We start from the raw sequence: 21,297 nt of genomic DNA, 5'->3' as shown, positions 1-21,297 counted from the left end.
TGTTTTTCAGCCTAGCTATAAGCTTAGACATGGGTGAGGTTTTCTATTTTCGTTAAAATGCTTTCCCTTAGCTGGGATTTCACATGAACTATCGCACTGAGAAAGTGGCGAGCCCTGCAGACCTCTGCTCTCATTATCACACTTATTCCCATAGAATGAAGATGCTGGTGACTACACGTGCGTGGCTGCCAACGAGGCCGGGGTGGTGGAGCGCAGCATGAGCCTGACTCTGCAGAGTAAGCTGTTCCGTCCATCTCCAGCTAACACGGCAGGGGGATGGTGCCTAATGAAGAAGGAGCATTTCCTTTAAACTTGCAACCTGGACAGTAACTTTCACATTGTGCTTAGTCTCCTTTCCTGGAGATAATGGAGCAGGGTCATGAGCCATAGCACCAATACACTTCTGTAGAATCCTTTTCTGCTCTTAAGTGACACCCACAGTTTACAGTCACAGTGTTCTGGTGGCAAACCTCTTGACAACAGTGAGTGCTCTCTGTGGTTCCCCAGACTCTTGCCACGTGCTCACAAAGGGGTCATTTTATGTGCTTTTAAAATATGTACTAACTATATTACAGTAGAAAAAAATATTTTCAATAATAAGAAAAATATGTATTGAAATAAAGAGTAATTTAACGGAGCTCAAAAGGGCTTCAAGGTGAACTGCCAGCCCTCTTTCATGAAATAACTGTTTATTCTAAATGGATTCTTCATGGAGTCCCTCAGTAAATGCCATCAGCAATCAGCACATGCAAAATTAGAGAAACATGACAGGCTCCGCTGACCCAGGTCAAGAAAAACGTCATCAGATCAGCTAACACACAAATCTTGACAGCTAGCCTAAAAAGGCCAAAGATATTATTGACATTAAGATCAAAGCACAGAGCAGTGTTTTCACTGAGAAAAAACATTCACATTTGATTAATGATGGCATAAATGATGTGCTTTGTTTGACTATGAAATATGTACACATGGAACTTTATATTTGTATTACATTATAGCTGTATAGGCATCAAAAATACCTACGGTATCTGAATTAAAATTCTAAGTTCAACTGAATAATTTTCTTGGCCTTGGTATCATGAGCAGACAAGCTTATTTAGTAACTTTATTGGCATTTAGTGTGAATGATAAACCCAAGGCATTTGCTGATTTGGTATCAGTTTGCAAATACATAATGTCATTTAAATATGAGGAAGTAAATGAAAGCAGGGTCCATGTCTATATGGATGTGAGAATGTATTGAATGGTGAATCAGTGGAATGACTCCGCCTAGTACCTGTGTTCTATATGATACATATAGAAGAGCAAGATGCCATGGGATGGTTACTGAGACAGCAGAGCTAAGGTGAGAACGTGACATTTCTCAAAGACATGTCAGTAATGCATTATAAAACACTAGCATATAAGTATTACAACCAAACGTGTTTGCTTCCATTTTTGTTTTACACTTAGATAGCAATGCACATTTCTGTATATAAAATAGGCCGCCACCATGCCGAAGTGTCATTGAGAAGTCTGCCTTCTCCTAGCTCAGCCTCCCCATCACTGTGTGGTCACACCATGGTCCGCTGTTTCCACAATGTCCTTGCTGCCCTCCACTCACTTGTTCGGCTGCAAAGGCACCAAGATTTCCTGGGGGAAGGAGAAGCATAGGCTTTAGCATGCACTGAAAACTTTGTGAATGACCACCCCACTCCCTGGGTCAAGCATCTGGTCATAGAAATGCCAGCTCTATCTCCACCAAATGGAGGTATCTTCTCCCTGCTGAAATGATCGTCCCCAATTTTTATTTTTTTTCTTTTTTTTTTTATTGAGAAAAGGAAGAAAAAAAAACAAATTTCCACCTCCTCCCAGCCTCCCATTTCCCTCCCCCTCCTCCCACCCTTCTCCCACTCCTCTCCCCCTCCCTCTCCAGTCCAAAGAGCAGTCAGGGTTCCCTGCCCTATGGTAAGTCCTAGGTCCTCCCCCCTCCGTCCATATCTAGAAAGGTGAACATCCAAACTGGCTAGGCTCCCACCAAGCCAGCACATTGCGTAGGATCAAAACCCCGTGCCATTGTCCTTGGCTTCTCATCAGCCCTCATTGTTCGCTATGTTCAGAGAGTCCAGTTTTAACCCATGCTTTTTCAGTCACAGTCCAGCTAGCCTTGGTGAGCTTCCAGTAGATCAGCTCCACTGTCTCAGTGGGTGGATGCACCCCTCGTGGTCCCGACTTCTTTGCTCATGTTCTCCCTCCTTCTGCTCCTCATTGGGACTTTGGGAGCTCAGTCCAGTGCTCCAGTGTGGGTCTCTGTCTCTATCTCCATCCATCGCCAGATGAAGGTTCTATGGTGATATGCAAGATATTCGTCAGTATTGCTATAGGATAGGGTCATTTCAGGTTCCCTATCCTCAGCTGCCCAAGGAACTAACTGGAGACCTCGGCTTGGGCTCCTGGGAGCCACTCTAGGTTCAAGTCTCTTGCCAACCCTAAGGTGGCTCCCTTAACTAAGAATTGTGCTTCCGTGCTCCCCTATCCAACCTTCCTTTATCCCAATCCTCCTTTTTAAAACACTGTTCGAGATCTTCCTCCCTAAGTTAAGTTTGCAAGCATGTAGAATGATACAGAGATAAGCATCCTGCCTGCAGCTGCTTTCAACTCCTTTTATATCTGGTCCTTTCCAGGACCTTCACTTGGGTTTGCTGTTCCTTCCCAGATGCTGACAGCTTCTCCCTCCTCCCGAAACTCCTTCCTTTCATTGCTAGGATTCCTGTTTCTTCTCCATTGATTCCTTGGTGCTCAGTTCTCTGTATCATTTGCAAATGAGCCTTTTGCCCATCTCTTAATGCCCTCACATGCTTTCTGTGTCTCGTCATCTTTTTACCATGTCACCTTCTGTTTTGAAGACATCTCATCCAATTATGGAAGACAGATCCACATTCCTCACCAGCATCTTGGTTTTGAGATTTCTATGTGAATATATCTGAATCTACCTTCCATCTAGGCCTGTTTATGGTCAATGTCCTAAAAAATAGACAAATCATTACCCACTCCCCACTGCCTCCCATCAGATCTTCTTCCCTTTGTGTGTTATCGATTTATGCAAACACAAACCTTATTGCCCAAGTCAAAACCCCACTAGTTCATACTACTAAATGTCAAAAGCCCTATCATTCTTTTCAAACTAAAGTCACCACATTTTATAAGATAAAATATTAACATAGCTGCTTCACAACTAAAAGCCACTATCTACTTTCCTCACAGGTCCTCCCATTATCACTCTTGAACCCCTGGAAACTGTTGTGGATGCTGGAGGCAGAGTCATATTGGACTGTCAAGCAACCGGTGAACCTCAGCCAACCATCACATGGTCCCGCCAAGGGCACCCCATCCCCTGGGATAACCGAGTTACCGTGCTGTCTAACAGCTCCTTGTACATCGCTGCTGCCCGCAAAGAAGATACCTCTGAATATGAATGTGTAGCCCGAAACCTGATGGGTTCTGTCCTTGTCAGAGTGCCCATCATAGTCCAAGGTAAGTAGAAGCAGAACCTGAGACAGCTCAGATACCCAGTCTCCTTATGATTTATCAACGAATGAGATCTAAGCAACACAGTTGAGAGTCTTCAAATGCCATGCTAATCATTGATAATTCATAATCATTCATAAGGTAAATTTTCATCCAAAACTAAGCAAAAGCTTTCAGAAAAAATTATGTATATGATATATATATATATGTGTGTGTATATATATAATCTTTTATTTTCCCATAGCCATGACCACATGAATCAGCAGAGGATCTAAGAGGGAATCTAACTTATTGAGTTATTCTAGATAGTTATTTTTAGATATTAACCCCTAAAGGAAATCTTCCATAGCTGTTCCCCAGCAATGACATGCAACTCTACATGCAGTGTGTGACTTCCATGAGATTAAACTTGCAAACCTGGGACAATGCAATGTCTTCTTGGCAGTGCATGGTGGGTTTTCTCTGTGGTCTGCCTGGAGGTCCTGCAGTGTCACGTGTGGAAAAGGTGTCCAAAAGAGGAGCCGACAATGCAACAACCCACTTCCAGCCAATGGTGGGAGGCCCTGCCAGGGGTCAGACTCAGAGACACGTTACTGTCAAAAGAAGTTGTGTCCAGGTATGCTTCCATGGGTGTTTAATAGACTCAAATTTCTGTTCCCTACCTTTGGACTGTCCCCGGGGTTAGTGCTTGCCATTTGAATTTTCCTGGTGGTGTAACGGTTTCACCTTCCTGCAGTGGATGGTCACTGGTCAGAATGGAGTTTCTGGGAAGAATGCACAAGAAGCTGTGGGCATGGCAACCAAACCAGGACCAGAACTTGCAGTAACCCGTCGGCTCAGCACGGCGGGCGGCCATGTGAGGGGCATGCCGTGGAAACCATCATGTGTAACATTAGGCCTTGCCCAGGTGAGGACCCAGCGGTGACACCAGACAAGCTTTCGCACATTAATTCCTATCCTGGAGTTAAGATCCTCTCTTCCTTCATTGGGAAATGGTATTATGTCTTCCGTCTTTGGGAATATGTTCACTCTTTGTGTTCTTTTCCTGCTTCACACAGAAACTTGTGAGGAAATGGCTCTGTTGCAGGAAAATATCTCCCTTCACGGAGCAGGAAAGTGGCTCTGCACTTGGAGTAGTTTTAATCATGCACAGAAACTATATATACTATATATATATATTACCAACTCATAAATTTGAAAGATGCTGGTGACTTCAGGTGATATCTAATCTAGTCATTCTTTTGCAAGTGAGAAAATGAGCTATTTGCCAGGAAGTGTGATGATGGCGAGGAGCTTGCTTACAGCTTCCCGTTAACATCTTATTCGTCTACCTTGCCCATGAGTACCATGTCATCTGATTGGCACTCCTTTTGTTACTGATGTCATACTCGACGCCTCTCTCAGATTCAAGTGACAGGGTCAAATTTAAACAGAGGATTCTTCTTTCAGATATAATAGAATGCAAGTATTTGGCTGATGCTTCTGCTGGTGTATTTTCTGTCTCTGATCTCCACTGTTCTTCTCTTTGGCTTAATTCTCCATTAAATTCTTCCCATGTGTGGAAAGAATGACCACAGGCAAGTAGTAGCTCACAGAGGCCTTGTAATCTCCGACCTCAGAGGGAAGAAGTTCCTCTCTCGAAGGCTCATGTCAACTTCTGTGAAACAACTATGAGTTTGTCACATGTATTTGTCTTAACTGAATCTAAAAGGTGGGCACTTCGGTGGCAGCTTCAGGGACATGCTCATGGAGGTAGTCAAGGAGTACTGGGTCCAGAGGTCCTTGTTGTGAACCTCGTAGGAAACCTTCTCTTCAAGTAGAAGAGGGGAAGGGCTAGTCAGAACTCACTCGCTCATTCTAGACTCTAGGCCATGTTCATTATGTACTCTCACCTGAAGACATTTGAATTTCTAAACACTTGATTGGATAGAATATGAAATGTTCTATTGACTATAAAGAGACTATTAAGTCAAGAATAATTTTAACATTGATAAACGTATTGAGTAAACTCAAGAGAGTACTGGTGGGTCAAAACTGAGAGAGAATAATCAAAAAAGATAGAGATCACTCAAAAAAAGACAATCATTGACTTATATATTGTGTCTTGTTATGCACATGAAGAAAAATTTGGAAAACCATGGGAATTTATTAACTAACTCATTAACTAAGCCTGCATAGTTAGTAGAAGGGAATTGGATATTTGAACCCAGGCTGATGTGATACCCAAGACTATTTCCTTCCATCTGGAATACTTTACCAGGAATTTGGTTTTATTTCTATTGTATTTCAAAAAAAGGGGGAATTTATCTGAGCACGGTAATATATTACTATAATCTTCCCAAAAATTTGTCAAAAGCCAGCTTTGGCTGAACCCATACGTTCCAGGGTAGGAGCGTGAGGATTCAAATTATTAGGCAAAAGGAATAGAGATAGGAGAAATAAGAGACAGAAACATAGGACAGCGTCGAGAGGGACATTCAGTGAATACTGAACTCACCTTGTTTATCCTTCCACACGTGTGTACTTCACTCTAAAGTGGTTGGGGAAAGGCAACAGGCTTCATTAGCACAACTCAAGGTAAATAGACTTGAATTCTCAGACCTTAGGTCCAGGTGGGGCATGTCTATTTCAACACTCAAAATACTAATTAACCTCACGTAGGTCAGAATCTCTCATTTGTAGCCACACCCATTGTTAACAACTTTGCAAGAACAAAAATAAGCTCAAACTCTCTGACCTCCAAACAAGGTGGAACGGGCTCACAGCTGCTGTAACCAACAAAAAAATTAAACAGGCAGACAAACATAGCCCCCTGCCCTGAAGTCTTTAACATGAGTAAAACATCAAGTGTTTGCTTTAGTCTCTAAAGTAACAGCATTGTTTCAAAACAAGAAGAAATATAAATACCTAATTAGAGAGTTTGTTTTCCATTGTCAGCTTAGGAAATTATGAAGTGAAAGGCTGAACATTGTTAATAATTACCGTGTTAAAATAAACATCGATTTTCTCTCCATGTTTGGCAACTATGTATTTACTATTATTTTGCCCACTGATTTATTGGTTTACAGTTTGGGGGGTGTTTCCTTAGTTATTCCACTGTCTACAAGCCAACTGAATTTAGCTCTTGTTTGGGTATGCTGTTAGCAGTGTACTCTCTAGTAGTGAGACCGTGAATGCGAGCCCTGTCTCTTCTCAACTGAGTGCTAAGTGATGCCACCCCAGTAGGTAGATGCCAACTATGGAGGCAGTAGAGACCACAGAAACTAGCAGGTGCTACTATTTCCCCTTATAGTATGTACGTGTAGGGATGCTTTACAACTAGGTAAACATTTTATCGGTCTTTTCCCCACTAGTGCTGACATCCATTTGGTTATTTCTTGCATCTGTTACTCATACGCTTTTCATAGAATACTGATTTTTCTGTTGTATCTTGCACAGCTGTTATCCTTTTCTATTGCAAAGAACTTTTGTTTATTATTTATTTATTGACTTATATCAACAAGGGCTCATTAGTCAGCAATGGAATGACTCAAGTATAATTCAGTAAATAAATAAATATTTAAAAAAATCTTTAAAAAAAAGTATAATTCAGGGGGTTTATAATACACCATTAATTTATCTCTTGTTATGCTCAAAATATCCTGGGTTTGGATTTTGAAGATTCAGTGCACCCTGAGTATTGAAGTTTAATACACAGAAGCCAAGCCAGGGGCCCAGGATTGCACAGGTCCTAAGGACCTGCTGGCTCCAGGTCTTCTCAAGAGTGGTTACTACTATCCCAGGCCTCTGCTGCTCTTCACAGAACTTCCACGTATTATAATAAACGCACTGACTGTGGCTTGAAATCTTATTTAGCAATTCCTCTCTTTTTGTGTTTTCTTTGTGGATTAGTTTGACTATTTAGGAGGTTTTTGGAATCTTCCAAACATCATGATCTTGTATGCTTTCTCTGGTTTACATTATATTTCTTAGTTTCCTTTCCTTTTTTGTTTTGTTTATCTCTATTTAAAAGAAGTTTTCAATTCTACTCCATCTTCTGTCATAAAGATCAGTCTTGGTTAGGGTTTCTTTGTGAATTAGAAATAAAAAGTCAATGGATGAATGTACCCCTGTGAAGGAAAAAAAAGAAATAAAAAGTCAAAACAAAACACTTTCAAGGGGAGTTTTCAAGCCTCTATTTGTGTAGAGTAGAAAGAAGGCGTACATTACATAAACAAATGCCAGTCAACCCTAACCTCTGCTGATAATGCATCTCTATGTCATCAGAGATTTCGACTTTGATTAACGAACATCCTTGAAATTCCCTTTACCTTCCTCCACCCCTTCTCACATCCACTCCTCAGAGAGAGTAAGGCACATTGCTTTGGGGAAGGCCCAAAGCCCACCCCCACTATATCAGGCTGAGCAAGGTATCTATCCAAAGATAATGGGTTCCCGCCCCCCCCAAAAAAAAGCCAGTACAAGCAGGAGGTATAAATTCTGGTGCCACTGCCTGCAGTCCTGCAGTCCACCCCAGCCATACAACTAATCACCCACATTCAGAGGGTCTAGTTTGGTCCTATGCTGGTTCCTTTACTGTCTGACTGGAGTTGGTGAGCTCCCATTAGCTCAGGTAAACTGGTTCAGTGGGTGTTCCCCATCATGGTCTTGACCTCTTTGCTCATATTCTTATTCCTCCCACTCTTCAACTGGACTTTGGGAGCTCCGACCAGTTCTTCACTGTGGGTCTCTGCCTCGGTTTCCATCAGTTGCTGGATGAAGTTTCTATGGTGATATTTAAAATAGTCATCAATCTGACTACAGGGCAAGGGCAGTTTGGGCACCCTCTCCTCTATTGCTTACGGTCTTAGCTGGGGTCATCCTTTTGGATTCCCAGGAATTTCTCTAGAGCTAGGTTTCTTACTAGCGACATAATGTCTCCCTCAATCAAAACATCTCTTTCCTTGCTCTCATTTCCTTCCTCCATTTCAACTATCCTTTTCCCTGAAGTTCTTCTCCCTCTCCCCTTTAGGCCTCTTTTTCCCCTTCCACTCTCCCTTCTCTCCCCACCCCCATGCTCCCAATTTTGTCAGGTGATCTTGTCTATTTCCCCTTTCCAGGTGGATATATATATATGTATATATACATATATATATTAGGGTTTACCTTGTTATTAGCTTCTCTAGGATCATGGACTATAGGCTCGTTATTGTTTGCTTTACAGCTATTATCCACTTATGAGTGAGTACATACTATGTTCATCTTTCTGCGTCTGAGTTACCTCACTTAGGATAGTTTTTTTCTAGTTCCATCCATTTGCAACAGCATGGTGATTTTAAGTGTTCCCTCCCGGCTTCTTATGGTTAGTCAAATATTGTCTTAGAACAAATTCTTGTTGAGTACAATAGGTTCCTGTGATTGTGTTTGCTGCTGTCTGCAAAGCAAGAGAATAAGTAGTCACCTTAATCAAAGATCAATAATTATGAAAATAAATAAATAAATAAATATGAGGAAATGCAAGATGTTTTAATATTTCCTTTAAAATCAGAAAAATGATAATCTCATTGGTAATCTTTAATATTGCAGTTTCTTAGAAGTTGTGTTGAGAATACTTAGATACAAGTCTTAACCCCACTTTTGGTTCATATATCTGGCAAAGCTGGTGATGATAGAAGCATGCTTTATGATCACCATATCTAGAAAGCTCTCTGAGGAAAATATGGCCTGATACTGACTCCTGCATGAGGGAACCCACAGTGCTGCTTCTCGGCCCACGCACCTAGGAGGAAGCGGTGGGCTGTTCCAGTCCTGTGGTCCTGATGCTGTAATGCATTCACTGCCAAAAGGAAGTCCTTAATTGCGCTTTCTGGAAACTGTGGGTCAGTTTTGTTTCTGTTGTTTAGCAAGTAGGTGAGTGTGTTATTCCGAATTTCTAATTCATGAAGATTATGTAATGGAGAAAACTGTTCAAAGGCTTAGACCTGTGCAAATCACCCTGTTGCCGGAAGATCCAAGAACAGAACATGGGTAAGTGAGAAGCCAGGCCACGTTTAGGGATGCACGCCTGCAGTCTTGGGTCCAAAACAGCATTGTTGAAAATGTCTTCTTACCCACAGCACATCTAGATCTGTTAGGCAGACTTGTTTAGAAGCTCTTGGTCTCTTCTATTATCCCTAGAGTACCAAATGTGCACAAACGCTTAGCTCGGGCTTGAACACTCAGGTTCTGTTTACATATGGTCGCTTGATTAAATTTGATTTTAGTAAAATAGCCTGCTTTGAATAATTGTAAGCATTTATGTTGGCAGTCGTTAAGCCTTCTGAGTGTCCCAGGACACAATTCCCTCTGCAAACCAAACATGAGAGAAGGAAGACATCATTAGTTATATTTCTTTTGGTGCAATTTTAGTTATTTTAGATTGTGGGATTTTTTTTAACTTACTATGGAGTTAATTTATTTGCATAATTTTGTTTTTTAAATAAATACGGTCCTGTGGCTTGAAACTGCCTCTGTTGTTTGTAGTTCATGGAGTGTGGAGTGTTTGGCAGCCTTGGGGTGCATGCAGCAAAAGTTGTGGAAAAGGCAGTCAGATGAGAACAAGACTTTGCAACAACCCACCACCATCATTTGGTGGAGCCTACTGCAGCGGAGCAGAAACCCAGATGCAAGTCTGCAATGAGAGACACTGTCCAGGTGAGACAAGTAAAGTTCACACACTCACCTACTGACACCTACCACTCACTCAACAATGGCATTACCCCAAAATGGCCACAGTTTGACCTGGTCATGGTTTTTTAATTTTTTTTTATTTATGCTTGTTTTGTGTGTGTGTGTGTGTGTGTGTGTGTGTGTGTGTGTGTGTGTGCCACATGCGTGCGTGTACCTGTAAAAGTCAGAAGAACGAGACAGATGTGCTACAGTTAGGAGGCAGTCGTGAGCTAGGCTGGGTACTGAGAACCAAACTAGGTCCTCTGGAAGAGCTACACGCACTTAACATCTGAGCCACCTCTCCAGCCAAGACCCTCTGATGATTTTTTAACCTGATCATTTTCAGGTAGTAACTGAGCACATATGATTTTCTGTTACTACAGTTGACGGCAAGTGGGCGGCTTGGGCCAGTTGGAGCGCCTGCACGGTGTCCTGTGGCGGGGGTGCCAGGAAGAGAACGAGGGCATGTTCTGACCCCGTGCCACAGTATGGAGGAAGCCAGTGTGAGGGGAGTGATGTCCAGAGTGATTTTTGCAATAGTGATCCTTGTCCAAGTGAGTGTTGGAAACAGTGAGTCGACGTTACTTCCTTAAAGCTTTGTTTTGACTCCAAACCTTAAAGTTACAGTATTTTATTGCTTGCTCTTCAACCTTTAATTTAGGATGCCAAAATGTTCTGGATTCGTGTGTTATGAATGTTACAGCCTCTGCTCAGCAAGACTGGAGACTGTGTCTCCCATATTACCTTTAGCTTGTGGGACAGCTTAAATATAATATCAGAGCAGTTGAAGGGAATCATCTTCACCAGACTGTCTCCTCTGTCTCCAATCAAAGCATCACCTAAGTCACCTGCTTTGGAAAGATATCCACTTATTGATTTGAATATCTGTTTATTTCTCGAAGGGTTTTCCTTGATTTGGGGATGAATGCCATGGTTTCTTTTACTTCTCAGCTTTAGAACCCTGTTTCATGTCAAATTCTTGCATGTTGCAGCCCATGGTAACTGGAGCCCGTGGAGTGGCTGGGGTACATGCAGCCGAACTTGCAATGGAGGGCAGATGCGAAGGTACCGCACGTGTGACAACCCACGTCCCTCCAATGGAGGAAGAGCCTGTGGGGGGCCAGATACCCAGATCCAGAGGTGCAACACTGACATGTGTCCTGGTGAGCCTCTTAATTCCAGTCTGTGGGATGAGCAAACCTATCGCTTAGTGACCCTTGTTGTCACCTTGTCGCTGGTATATCAGGAGTGTCCCAAGTGAAGATTTTAAAACTGAGTCCTTACTATTGGTCCTTCCATTCTTGTTCACAGTGGATGGAAGTTGGGGAACATGGCATAGTTGGAGCCACTGTTCTGTCTCTTGCGGAGGAGGTGAAAGGATGAGGAAGCGGCTATGTGACAATCCAGTGCCATCCAAAAGTGGCCGTCCCTGTCCAGGAGATGCCACTCAGGTATCCAGATGCAATACACAGGCATGTCCAGGTAAGTGAGCTGTACTTTGGCAGGACCATGGCTAGCACAAGCGTAGAGTGATCATGCAAATCAGAAAAAGGTACCATTTGAACCCCACGATAAATGAAACAGTGCCAGCTCTGGAAGGGAGTGTTATAAAAAGTTATAAAAGTCTGTGCCCCCTAGAACGGTGCTTACAGCTGGATTTTGGCCTCTGTTTGCTCCTTTGGGGCTTCTTTGTGTCAGAGGACGTGTTTCTAATGATTGACAGCTGCAATATCGCTGATGGGAAGATACTATTCGACCTTACAAAGCTTTAAAGTTTTCCTCAGAAATAAAATGTCCCTGAAAATCGAGAAAGCCCCATTTGCAGGGTGAGAACTATTTAGGTTGAGTGATTTTTACATGTAAGTAGACAAACTTAAAGACCAAGTATCAAGCACTCAACTGCACAGCAAACATGCCCTATGCATCAATGGTCATGGGGGGGGGGGGGGGTTGAGACTTCTAAGTAAACAAACTGAAAGACCAAGTATCAAGCACTCAACTGCACAGCAAACATGCCCTATGCATCAATGGTCATGTGGGGTTTTGAGACTCCTTCCTGAAGCAAGAGAACAGTTCTGGCTTCAGTTGCTGTGTTTCATTGTCTAGATAGACAGACAGCTTGAGTCACAGAATCTGACAAGATTTCAAGAAACCCAGCCACGTAGCCAGATTGAGGAAATATCTGTTCAGTGCTGGGACTCAAACTCCTCAGTTAAAATAGAAGCAACACTAATCAATAATCATTTAGACTGAATGATTTGCAACCCTGCCCACCAGCTCCCTCATTCTCCTGCTTATGACCAAGGAAAGAGGGAGTTCTCATATTTGTTCTTTAATCAAATTGTTTTGGTATGAATTTTACAATGCTGTTAAAATTATATTTCTCAAATTTCTCTCATGTTAATTATCATCAGATAGACAAATATAATAACAAAGGCATTAACTATAGCTCAAGACTGCTAAGACCCCCATCTCCAAAGGAACTAGTACATACATTCATACATACATACATATAGGTATGTTCATATGCACACATGTGAACACACTGATCCAGATTGTACAATATACCACATTATTCAGACAGTGAGTTGCAACAAAGATTAGATGGTATTTTGCTTGTGAGATCTTTCCTTGTTCTAAAGAAGGAAACAATAGATAGAACATGGTTTATATTATTAGCAATAATGACTAGTTCTACAGATGATATGTTTAAATTCTTTTCCCTTCGTAACATTGTAGCCTTGACCAGTATGTCTCCAAGCCTCCCCTCCCCCTTTGCCCCTGGAGACCTCTGTCCTACTTTGTCTACTTCCATGTTGTTTTTCTACATTCTCCATAATCGTACAGGATTCTGTAATGCAAAGAGAACAGTTGTTAAATATTGTCCCTATAAAAACAGTAGGTACAAGAAGTGACAGATAAGCCGGGCGGTGGTGGCGCACACCTTTAATCCCAGCACTCGGGAGGCAGAGACAGGCGGATCTCTGTGAGTTCGAGGACAGCCTGGTCTACAAGAGCTAGTTCCAGGACAGGAACCAAAAGCTACGGAGAAACCTTGTCTCGAAAAATCAAAAAAAAAAAAAAGAAGTGACAGATATGCTAACTAGTTGATTTCATCTGTCCCCAAATGTATACATATTTTAAAACAACGCATTATCCACAATAAACGTACACAATTTTATCAGTTTCCAGAACACATTTCGAAGGCAAGAAGATAATGTATTCAGTCCTCTCTCTCTAGACCAGTAATGATGGTAGCGCTACATTGTTTCTCTGAACTTTGTTTGACCAGTCTGCGAACTGTGTCTGTTTAAAGCTTCCTCTTAGTGCCGTTGATAGAGTCAAAGGAGTTAATGCATATGAAGTGTTTACTGCCACACGTGACTTTCTCTGTAAACTCACGGTAGTCATGGTTTCATCACCATCAACAAACACATGCTCTGTTTGGACTGTGAGAATGGACATACTGTATTCTTTGGCTTAGGAAATCGTACTCTGATGTTCACAGAGCGGAAGGATACTAGATTTATGGGGATAATGGGTGTTATGTGAAAGTGGAATGTTTTAAAAGCTTATTAATTTGGCTTTCAAATTTGGATGCCCTGGGACTCTTTGATGTCTGAGGAAAGATTTGTAGCATCTCTGAGTGCTGGCTTTCCTTTCCCTCATGGAATGTTGATGGAATTGATTCCTTATCCAGGAATTTTTTTTTCTTCTCCCAATAGGTGGACCCCAGCGAGCCAGAGGGAGTGTTATTGGGAATATTAATGATGTTGAGTTTGGAATTGCGTTCCTTGATGCCACAATAACAGACAGCCCCAATTCTGATACAAGAATAATACAGGCCAAGATTACCAATGTGCCCCGAAGTCTTGGTGAGTAGCTTTATTTGTTGAAGTCTGAATAAACTTATTTATTACATTTAATTAAATACTTAATTGTTGTTTATTTGAGTGTACATTCCCATGTGTACCATGGTGTGTATATGGAGATGAGAGGGCAGCTTATGGGGATGAATCAGTTCTCTCCTCCCACCACATGGGTCCCAGAAATTGAACTCGGGTAATCAAGCTTAGCAGCAAGCACCTTGATCCACTGATCCATCTCATCTGCCTTCATAAATTTCTTTTTAAAACATGCTTTATTCTTTATCTTCCTGTTTTTACCTAAAGATTCTAAAGGATGAAATCTTAAGTCATTGATATAATACATTGTTTGTCCTTATCTCAAAGAGAAAGGACCTGGCTGGGGAGAGGGTCAAAGTGCATTAGTACCTGTATGAAAATGTTTTAGTGAATCCAGTATTTTGTACAGCTAGTATATGCTAATGGAAAAGATACCCAAGGACGCATTGACCGTCAACTTTAGCATCCACCCTTGTGAATAATATACTACGATAATAATTGACAGTTAAATTTTGCTCTGTAACCCCGTTTATCTTTTTCTTTTAGGTCCAGCAATGAGAAAGATCATTTCTATCCTAAATCCCATTTACTGGACAACAGCAAAAGAGATAGGAGAAGCAGTCAATGGTTTTACCCTCACTAACGCAGTGTTCAAACGAGAGACCCAAGTGGAATTTGCAACTGGTTAGTGTCAGGTGAACGTGATACTCTACTACATACAGACAGACATAGAGGCGTAGATATAGATGCACGGGTTAGACATAGATGGATCACTGTAAAGCTGGGCGACTAAGAAAAACATGGTGCATGCTCTCGTGTAGTTATGACAAGTTTGTGGTGCACATTACATGAGTAATGGAAGAAAGCAGGTTTGTGGCTTTCTGTCTGTGGATGCTACAACAAGGTCTGTAAGGCACTGTGTGTTATCAAGAACAGTAATTCTACAACCCAATGCCTTCTTTATCTTCCTTTCTGTGCCTGTTGTCTTTAAACCTTGGAGAGGATTTAAAGCATGAATAACGAAGGGAGATCATTTTCGTTATGAGTTAGAGCCTTGTCTTTCACCACGAATCAGCTCATGTATGGTGATTCTCTACCTGACAGATGGCAACAAGGCTGAACACACTAATGCTTTCTGCTCGCTTTTGTCCTAATCGTCGTGCGTTAGCCCTTTGAGACCCTTCCTGTCTTCGCAAAGAGTCACGCAAAGCTCTATTTCAGCCTCCTTGGAGCAGGCCAGTCTCAGTGGGATTGACCTCTGGGAAGAACGGTTAGGGAGGGGGCCTCTCCTTAACCAGTGTTTAGTCAGCAGAGGACAGGTGGACCATTTGATATCCACTTACTTATGGTGCCAAAGCTCTGGCGAAAGCAGAACCCTGTAGAAGCCTGTGGGCATTGCTGGTCCCTGCAAAGTTGTCTGGCCCATAGCGTCAGCAGGGATTTTGCATAACTGGTTGATTGTTGCTTGAGTCTAAGGTCTGGAATCTTCTGAGTAATTAAAAGTTATGCTTTTGCCACAGAGAAAGAATTTTGGAAGACAATTGAGTAAGGCTGACTTTTTAACAGGGAATCTGTGAAATAACGCTATTATATTAGATCACTCTTCTCTATGCTTCCACCAGCCATATATAGAATGATAATAATAACTGTTACTATTATTGCTATGGAAATGAATGCAATGCCATTCCCAGGAGAGGTCTTGCGGATGACACACGTGGCGCGGGGCTTGGATTCTGACGGCGCTTTGCTGCTCGATGTCATCGTGAGTGGTTACGTGCTGCAGCTCCAGTCACCTGCTGAAGTCAGTGTGAAGGTAACTTGTTCCAAGATCTCCATGGTTATCAGTGTAACGGTGAGGAGGAGGCCAAACGAAAGTCCTGTGGCAGAGCACAGCGGTCCTCGGTTCTTACTGTTTGCTCTGCAGATAAATCACTGCTCCGGCAAGGTTGTAAATAACCATCTGGTCTTTGCTTAGAAATCTCCAGGGGCTCAGCTTTTAAATCTCTCTGAGTGTTTTTATTACCTAGTATATCAGAGCCAGAATAGCTGCTGTGCTGATCTAAGCCACTTGTTGAGTTTTCTCCTGAAAAAGAGAATAGATTCCTATAAGAGGTTTTTGTGTACTATCAATAAAGAGGGGGAGAAAGGGAAGGGGAAATGATGTAATTATAATTAAATTTCAAAAACAAAAATTCAACTTGAAAGAAATGGAAAAGGCTTTGTGAGCTTCCAGAGTGGAGAAAATAGCCCCTCAGACAACTTGCTTTGTTCGTGACCTACAACTTCAGCATCTTGTTAAACCACAAATTGTGACAGTAAATTACAAATCTGGTTGTAATGAAAAGAGTCAACCTAGGAATTACTTCCAGAACACTACTGTGCTGTTGCAGCTCTATTCAGAATTCCACTGTTAATCTGCAAGGCTTTTCCATCTCCCTGTGAGCACTCTTCACAGTCCCCTAGGAAAAATGCCAGGTGCCGTGTTGACCCCCAAGTCCTTTTCCTTAGGATTACACCGAGGACTACATTCAAACAGGACCCGGGCAGCTCTACGCCTACTCAACCCGGCTCTTCACCATCGATGGCATCAGTGTCCCCTACACATGGAACCACACCATTTTCTACGATCAGGCCTGGGGTAAAATGCCTTTCTTAGTAGAAACTCTTCATGCATCTTCTGTGGAGTCTAACTACAACCAACTAGAAGAGACATTGGGTTTTAAAATCCATGCTTCAATTTCCAAAGGTAATATGATTAAAGAAAGATCCAAATATCTGTGCTGCCATCTTTTTCTTTTTTTCTTTTCTTTCTTTTCTGATTTTTCTTTTATTAATTATATAATTAATTGGTTGTTTTTATGTGCATTTGGTGTTTTGCCATGGGTGCCAGGTCTGCTAGAACTGGAGTTATAGACAGGTGTGAGATGCCATGTGCGTGCTGGGAATTAAATCCAGGTCCTCTGGGAGAGCAGTCAGTGCTCTTAACTGCTGAGCAATCTTTCCAGCCCCTTTCTTATTCTTTTAAAAAGGATAAAGTCAGCTGCCTTGAAGCCATTCAAAACAGTACTAAGAAGGCCCAGACCTAACGTGCTAGAGTTAGGTTTTCCCTGTGTACTCCATTCTTTGTTTTTGTTGTAGGTCGGCCCTCCTGGGTAAAGATTGTTCAGGTACATTTAGTTTCCTTAGATGCCTCATCATAGCACCTGGCAGAATTGCTGTTGCAGTCCATATTCTAGGAGAGGATTAAAATATATATTATCCACCTGAATGTTTTTCTTTAGATAATAAAGTCCTTTTTGAATCAATGAGTTTTCAAAATCTTTGAAATATCATGTAAAGTATATCACAGCTTAAGCTAATGGGCAGATTCTCAAAGCCGCTTTCTTTTAAGCGCTTTGTTCTCTTTATTGGGTACATTAATGTTGTCACTCAGGAAGGTGTGGATCAAGCAGAGATACAATGCAGAGAAAAATGGGAAAATAAAAGAATTCATACTGACATGTCTTAACAGCCACTTAGGCCTTAAATCAATGTGGCCATAAAAATTTATCACCCACACCCGACTCCTATGAGAAAAGGACACCATAGTGACGTTTTACCAGGAAAACAAACAAAAAAGCTGTGGAGAATAGTTACAATACTATTATCTCTCATTCCTGGAAACTGCCGTGTAATACATCACTTCTGAACCGCTGTCCATTTTCCATAGACAGCCCCATACCCTGAAGTGATGTGTGCTCTGTGCTGTGGTGTGGGCTTGTTTGGAGTGTCTGGTCCCCAGTGTTCCTTCTCATCCTTCCAAACCACTGCAGTTGTCAGTTTCATATTCTGTGACATTTTGAGGGTTTGTTATTGATTTTTTTTGGTAACATCTTTGTTCTTTTTTAGTATAAAGCTATCTTCATACCTAGGTAAAATGTTTTACATTCCATGTGAGTTTTCAGCTCTCCTCTGCCGCACGACATAGTGGCAGACGGCAAATGCTGTTTATTCCTCTCTTATTTCACTCAGCCATTCCCTCACTGTCTGCCCAGCTTTCCTTGGTGGTTGTCCTATAGCACCCGCGCTTGTGATGGATTGCAAAGATCTTGATCACAAGCTTTGTAGAAGAATACATCATGTCACCACACAAAAATGTTGGACGTGCCTTGGAGAAGCCAAAGTATTGGCTAAATAAGCACATATACTTCTTACATGTTAGGCTTAAATGTTAAATGTGAAGCCTAAAGCCACGTGAACATCTTTGCACCATCTGAGATTGTTACTAAATAATCTGAGTCCCAGAATATAGGTAAACACATTTAAAGGCAATTAAATTCCGTTGCAGGCCTTGCATGTGTGATTCTATGATTTGTGTGTTGAAAGAGTTGCTCTGTGAATTTCGTTGTGTGCCTGCCATTTCTCAGTAGCCACCAGGGGGCAAGCTTGCATGGTTGGTTCTTTAACAAATGTTGATGCTCTAAGTCTGTCCTAACAAAATCACAGAAATAGCCCAACATTACTATCCTAGAGGTTTCATCTAGTTTCTTTGTAATAGAAGAATTAACAAATAAACATCGTAGAAGTCGGACATGATATGAAAATATGACACATGTTTAATAATCTCTTAAAAAATCATTGAAATGATTATCAAGAAATAGTTGATTCATTTTTTTCCTAACATTCGTTGAGTGTGGGTCATGTATTAGACACCATTGTAAGTTTACACAAGTGAAGAGAACATTTATGGTGTAATAGTGATTGAAAAGAGCAGTATGCACTGTAATAAAGCCTTCATTTTCCACCCCTGGGTGATTGTGTGGCAATAGTCATGCAATAATGTATTTGTCTTTTCCTTAACAATTATTATAGCAGATTAAAAGATCTACATCTCAGTGGATAGACTGCTCTTAACCGATGAGCCATCTCTCCAGCCCCCTGTTTAATATGTAATATATCATTAAGTTTCTATCATTGCAGCCTCCTACTTACATCAAAGTTTTTCAGAGCAACAAATGCTCGGGACTTTCCTCCACTTTGCAGAATTGTTGAAACCTGCGCCTGGGCCTTCCCTACTCACTGGGTTTTTCTTTTTAAAACTTTCCCCACTAAGAACTCCCTGTCACAGCCTGGACTGACCTTTAAACACACCATCTTCCTTCCCCTTTCAGATGCTAGGATTGCAGGCATGTGCCACCACACCCAGCTCCATGCAAGAAATTTTAATACTTTATCATGCTAGCATACAAGGAATCTCCTCCTGCAACATCTCCCAAATGCTGCCTAATGAAAAAAATGTCTCTCCCAATTATAGCCAAAAATGCAAAGCTTCTATATGAGAATAATGAATTCTGTTTCTGGGGCATGATTTTTCTTTCACAAGTACATCACCAACAATGTGTCCTACACACGTACTGGTTAAGTTTAAAGCATGTAGGAACAGATGACTAACTGAACATAAGTCGTAATAACCAATTCAAAAGGGCTTGCTTCTTAAGGCTGCCCACTCGAGCTTCTGCTCGTAAACAGCTTATAAACTGTTGTTCCAGACGCCTCTTCTGAAATAGGTATCATAACAACAGTAAGGATGTCAGGTTTGAATGAAATGAAACAGATTGTAACCTTTAAGCCAGTGGTTCCCAACAAGTGGGTTGGACCCTTTGGGGGTCAAACGACTCTTTCACAGGGGTCACCTAAGATCATTGGAAAGCATAGATATTTACATTACCATTTGTAATAGTAGCGAAATGAGAGCTATGAAGTAATAATGAAATAATTTTATGGCCGTGGGTCACCACAACATAAGGACCTGTATTAAAGGATTGTAGGTGGATCTTTCTGTCTGCCAGCCTGCTCCCAAATAACCACATGGAGACTTATGAAAGCTGAGCCAATAGCTTGGGCTTGTTTCTGACTAGCTCTTATGACTTAAATTAATCCATTGCTATAACTTATGTGCTGCCACATGGCTCGTGGCTTGTTACCTCATCTCCTACATATCATGCTTCCTCCATGGCTCCTCATGGCTCCCTTCTTCCTAGCATCCTCTCTGTCCCCAAAATCCCACCTAGCTGTTGGTTGTTCAGCTTTTTATTAAACCAACCAGAGTGACACATATTCACAGTGTACAAAACAATTATTCCACAACAAAGGGCCGCAAACCCTTCAAGCTATCATGTACTACATGCTCTGGATGCTTTTGCTCCATCCCCCTCATTCCCACTCTCTCACCCTCGCTTTGAGTGCTCTCAGGAATCTCTTTCTTCGGTGACCTTTTTCCTGACACCATTTTCAATTTGTTCTAGCTCAACCTGCCCACTTGCTTGGCTTCAACTGCTCAGAACAGGAAAACAGTCTCACGCAAGAATTTCAGCCAAGAGTCTCAATATTGCAAATGGATAACCCCAAGAAATGGGGGTTCCTGCCTAGAATGTTGATTTTCCACTAAGGCAAAGCATTTCTGCTGTTTGCCCTAGCAAGCGTCTGAAACAGCATCTTTCCTCCTTCATGAAAGTGCACCAGTGGTCGGGACAGCAGGATGCACCTGTTGCTGTGCCTGGCACACACAGTTATCTTGGATTCTCTTTAGCTATTACAGAATAACTTATTTTGTTTTCTTTTTATTCCTGTTCATAACTTAAACAGAAAATTTGTTTTCAGTGTCAGCTTGCCAACAACCTCTGGACTAGTTCATTTAACTCTTGGTTGAAAAAATATGAAGTTCTCCATTCTTGTTTGTTTCCAACACTGTGTTTTTTTTTTTCATCGTTTCTTCTTTGACATATCTTTCCAGGGAAGGCAATACTGGGAGTGGGTGCTGGTGTTCTAACAGACTAGTTAATTGTGCTTTTCTTGCTTTGGCAGGAGAACGCAGTAACCAGTGCCCCTCTGGCTTCACCTTAGACTCACTGGGACCCTTTTGTGCTGGTGAGTATAGGAATGAATAAAATATTTTCATTTCATATAGTGTCAGCAACAGGTATGTTTCCTTTACATTTGTTTATTTTGTGTGGAAGGGGCATGCAGTGACTTGTGACAGTGCCGTGGCTCATGACAATTCCGTGGCTCATGACAATGCCGTGGCTCATGACAGTTCCGTGGCTTCTGGAAATACCGTGGCCCATGGCAATACCATAGCTCCTGAAAAAATCCAGAGGAAAATTTGTAAGAGACAGATGTCTCTCTCCACTATGTGATTTCAAGGAATCAAGCTTAAGTC

General features: G+C 41.7%; 1 protein-coding gene across 2 annotated transcripts in view; it reads left to right on the top strand.

Moving 5' to 3' along the window:
• The window catches only part of Hmcn1 (hemicentin 1), a 452,651-nt gene that overhangs the window by 405,674 nt on the left and 25,680 nt on the right, over positions 1 to 21,297 (top strand). For both annotated transcript variants that reach the window (XM_075988199.1, XM_075988198.1), the window contains 13 exons: positions 155 to 236; positions 3,244 to 3,513; positions 3,953 to 4,123; positions 4,244 to 4,414; positions 10,009 to 10,179; positions 10,578 to 10,748; positions 11,187 to 11,357; positions 11,506 to 11,676; positions 13,920 to 14,069; positions 14,646 to 14,783; positions 15,791 to 15,912; positions 16,608 to 16,845; positions 20,943 to 21,005. In XM_075988199.1, the coding sequence (XP_075844314.1) occupies positions 155 to 236; positions 3,244 to 3,513; positions 3,953 to 4,123; positions 4,244 to 4,414; positions 10,009 to 10,179; positions 10,578 to 10,748; positions 11,187 to 11,357; positions 11,506 to 11,676; positions 13,920 to 14,069; positions 14,646 to 14,783; positions 15,791 to 15,912; positions 16,608 to 16,845; positions 20,943 to 21,005 (2,089 nt within the window). The remainder of the gene's footprint in view (positions 1 to 154; positions 237 to 3,243; positions 3,514 to 3,952; positions 4,124 to 4,243; positions 4,415 to 10,008; positions 10,180 to 10,577; positions 10,749 to 11,186; positions 11,358 to 11,505; positions 11,677 to 13,919; positions 14,070 to 14,645; positions 14,784 to 15,790; positions 15,913 to 16,607; positions 16,846 to 20,942; positions 21,006 to 21,297) is intronic.

This window comes from Microtus pennsylvanicus, chromosome 10, assembly GCF_037038515.1.
Source record: "Microtus pennsylvanicus isolate mMicPen1 chromosome 10, mMicPen1.hap1, whole genome shotgun sequence".
Lineage (NCBI taxonomy): Eukaryota > Metazoa > Chordata > Mammalia > Rodentia > Cricetidae > Microtus > Microtus pennsylvanicus.
The sequence above is the reverse complement of the archived record's forward strand: the minus strand, read 5'-3'. Positions and strand labels throughout refer to the sequence as shown.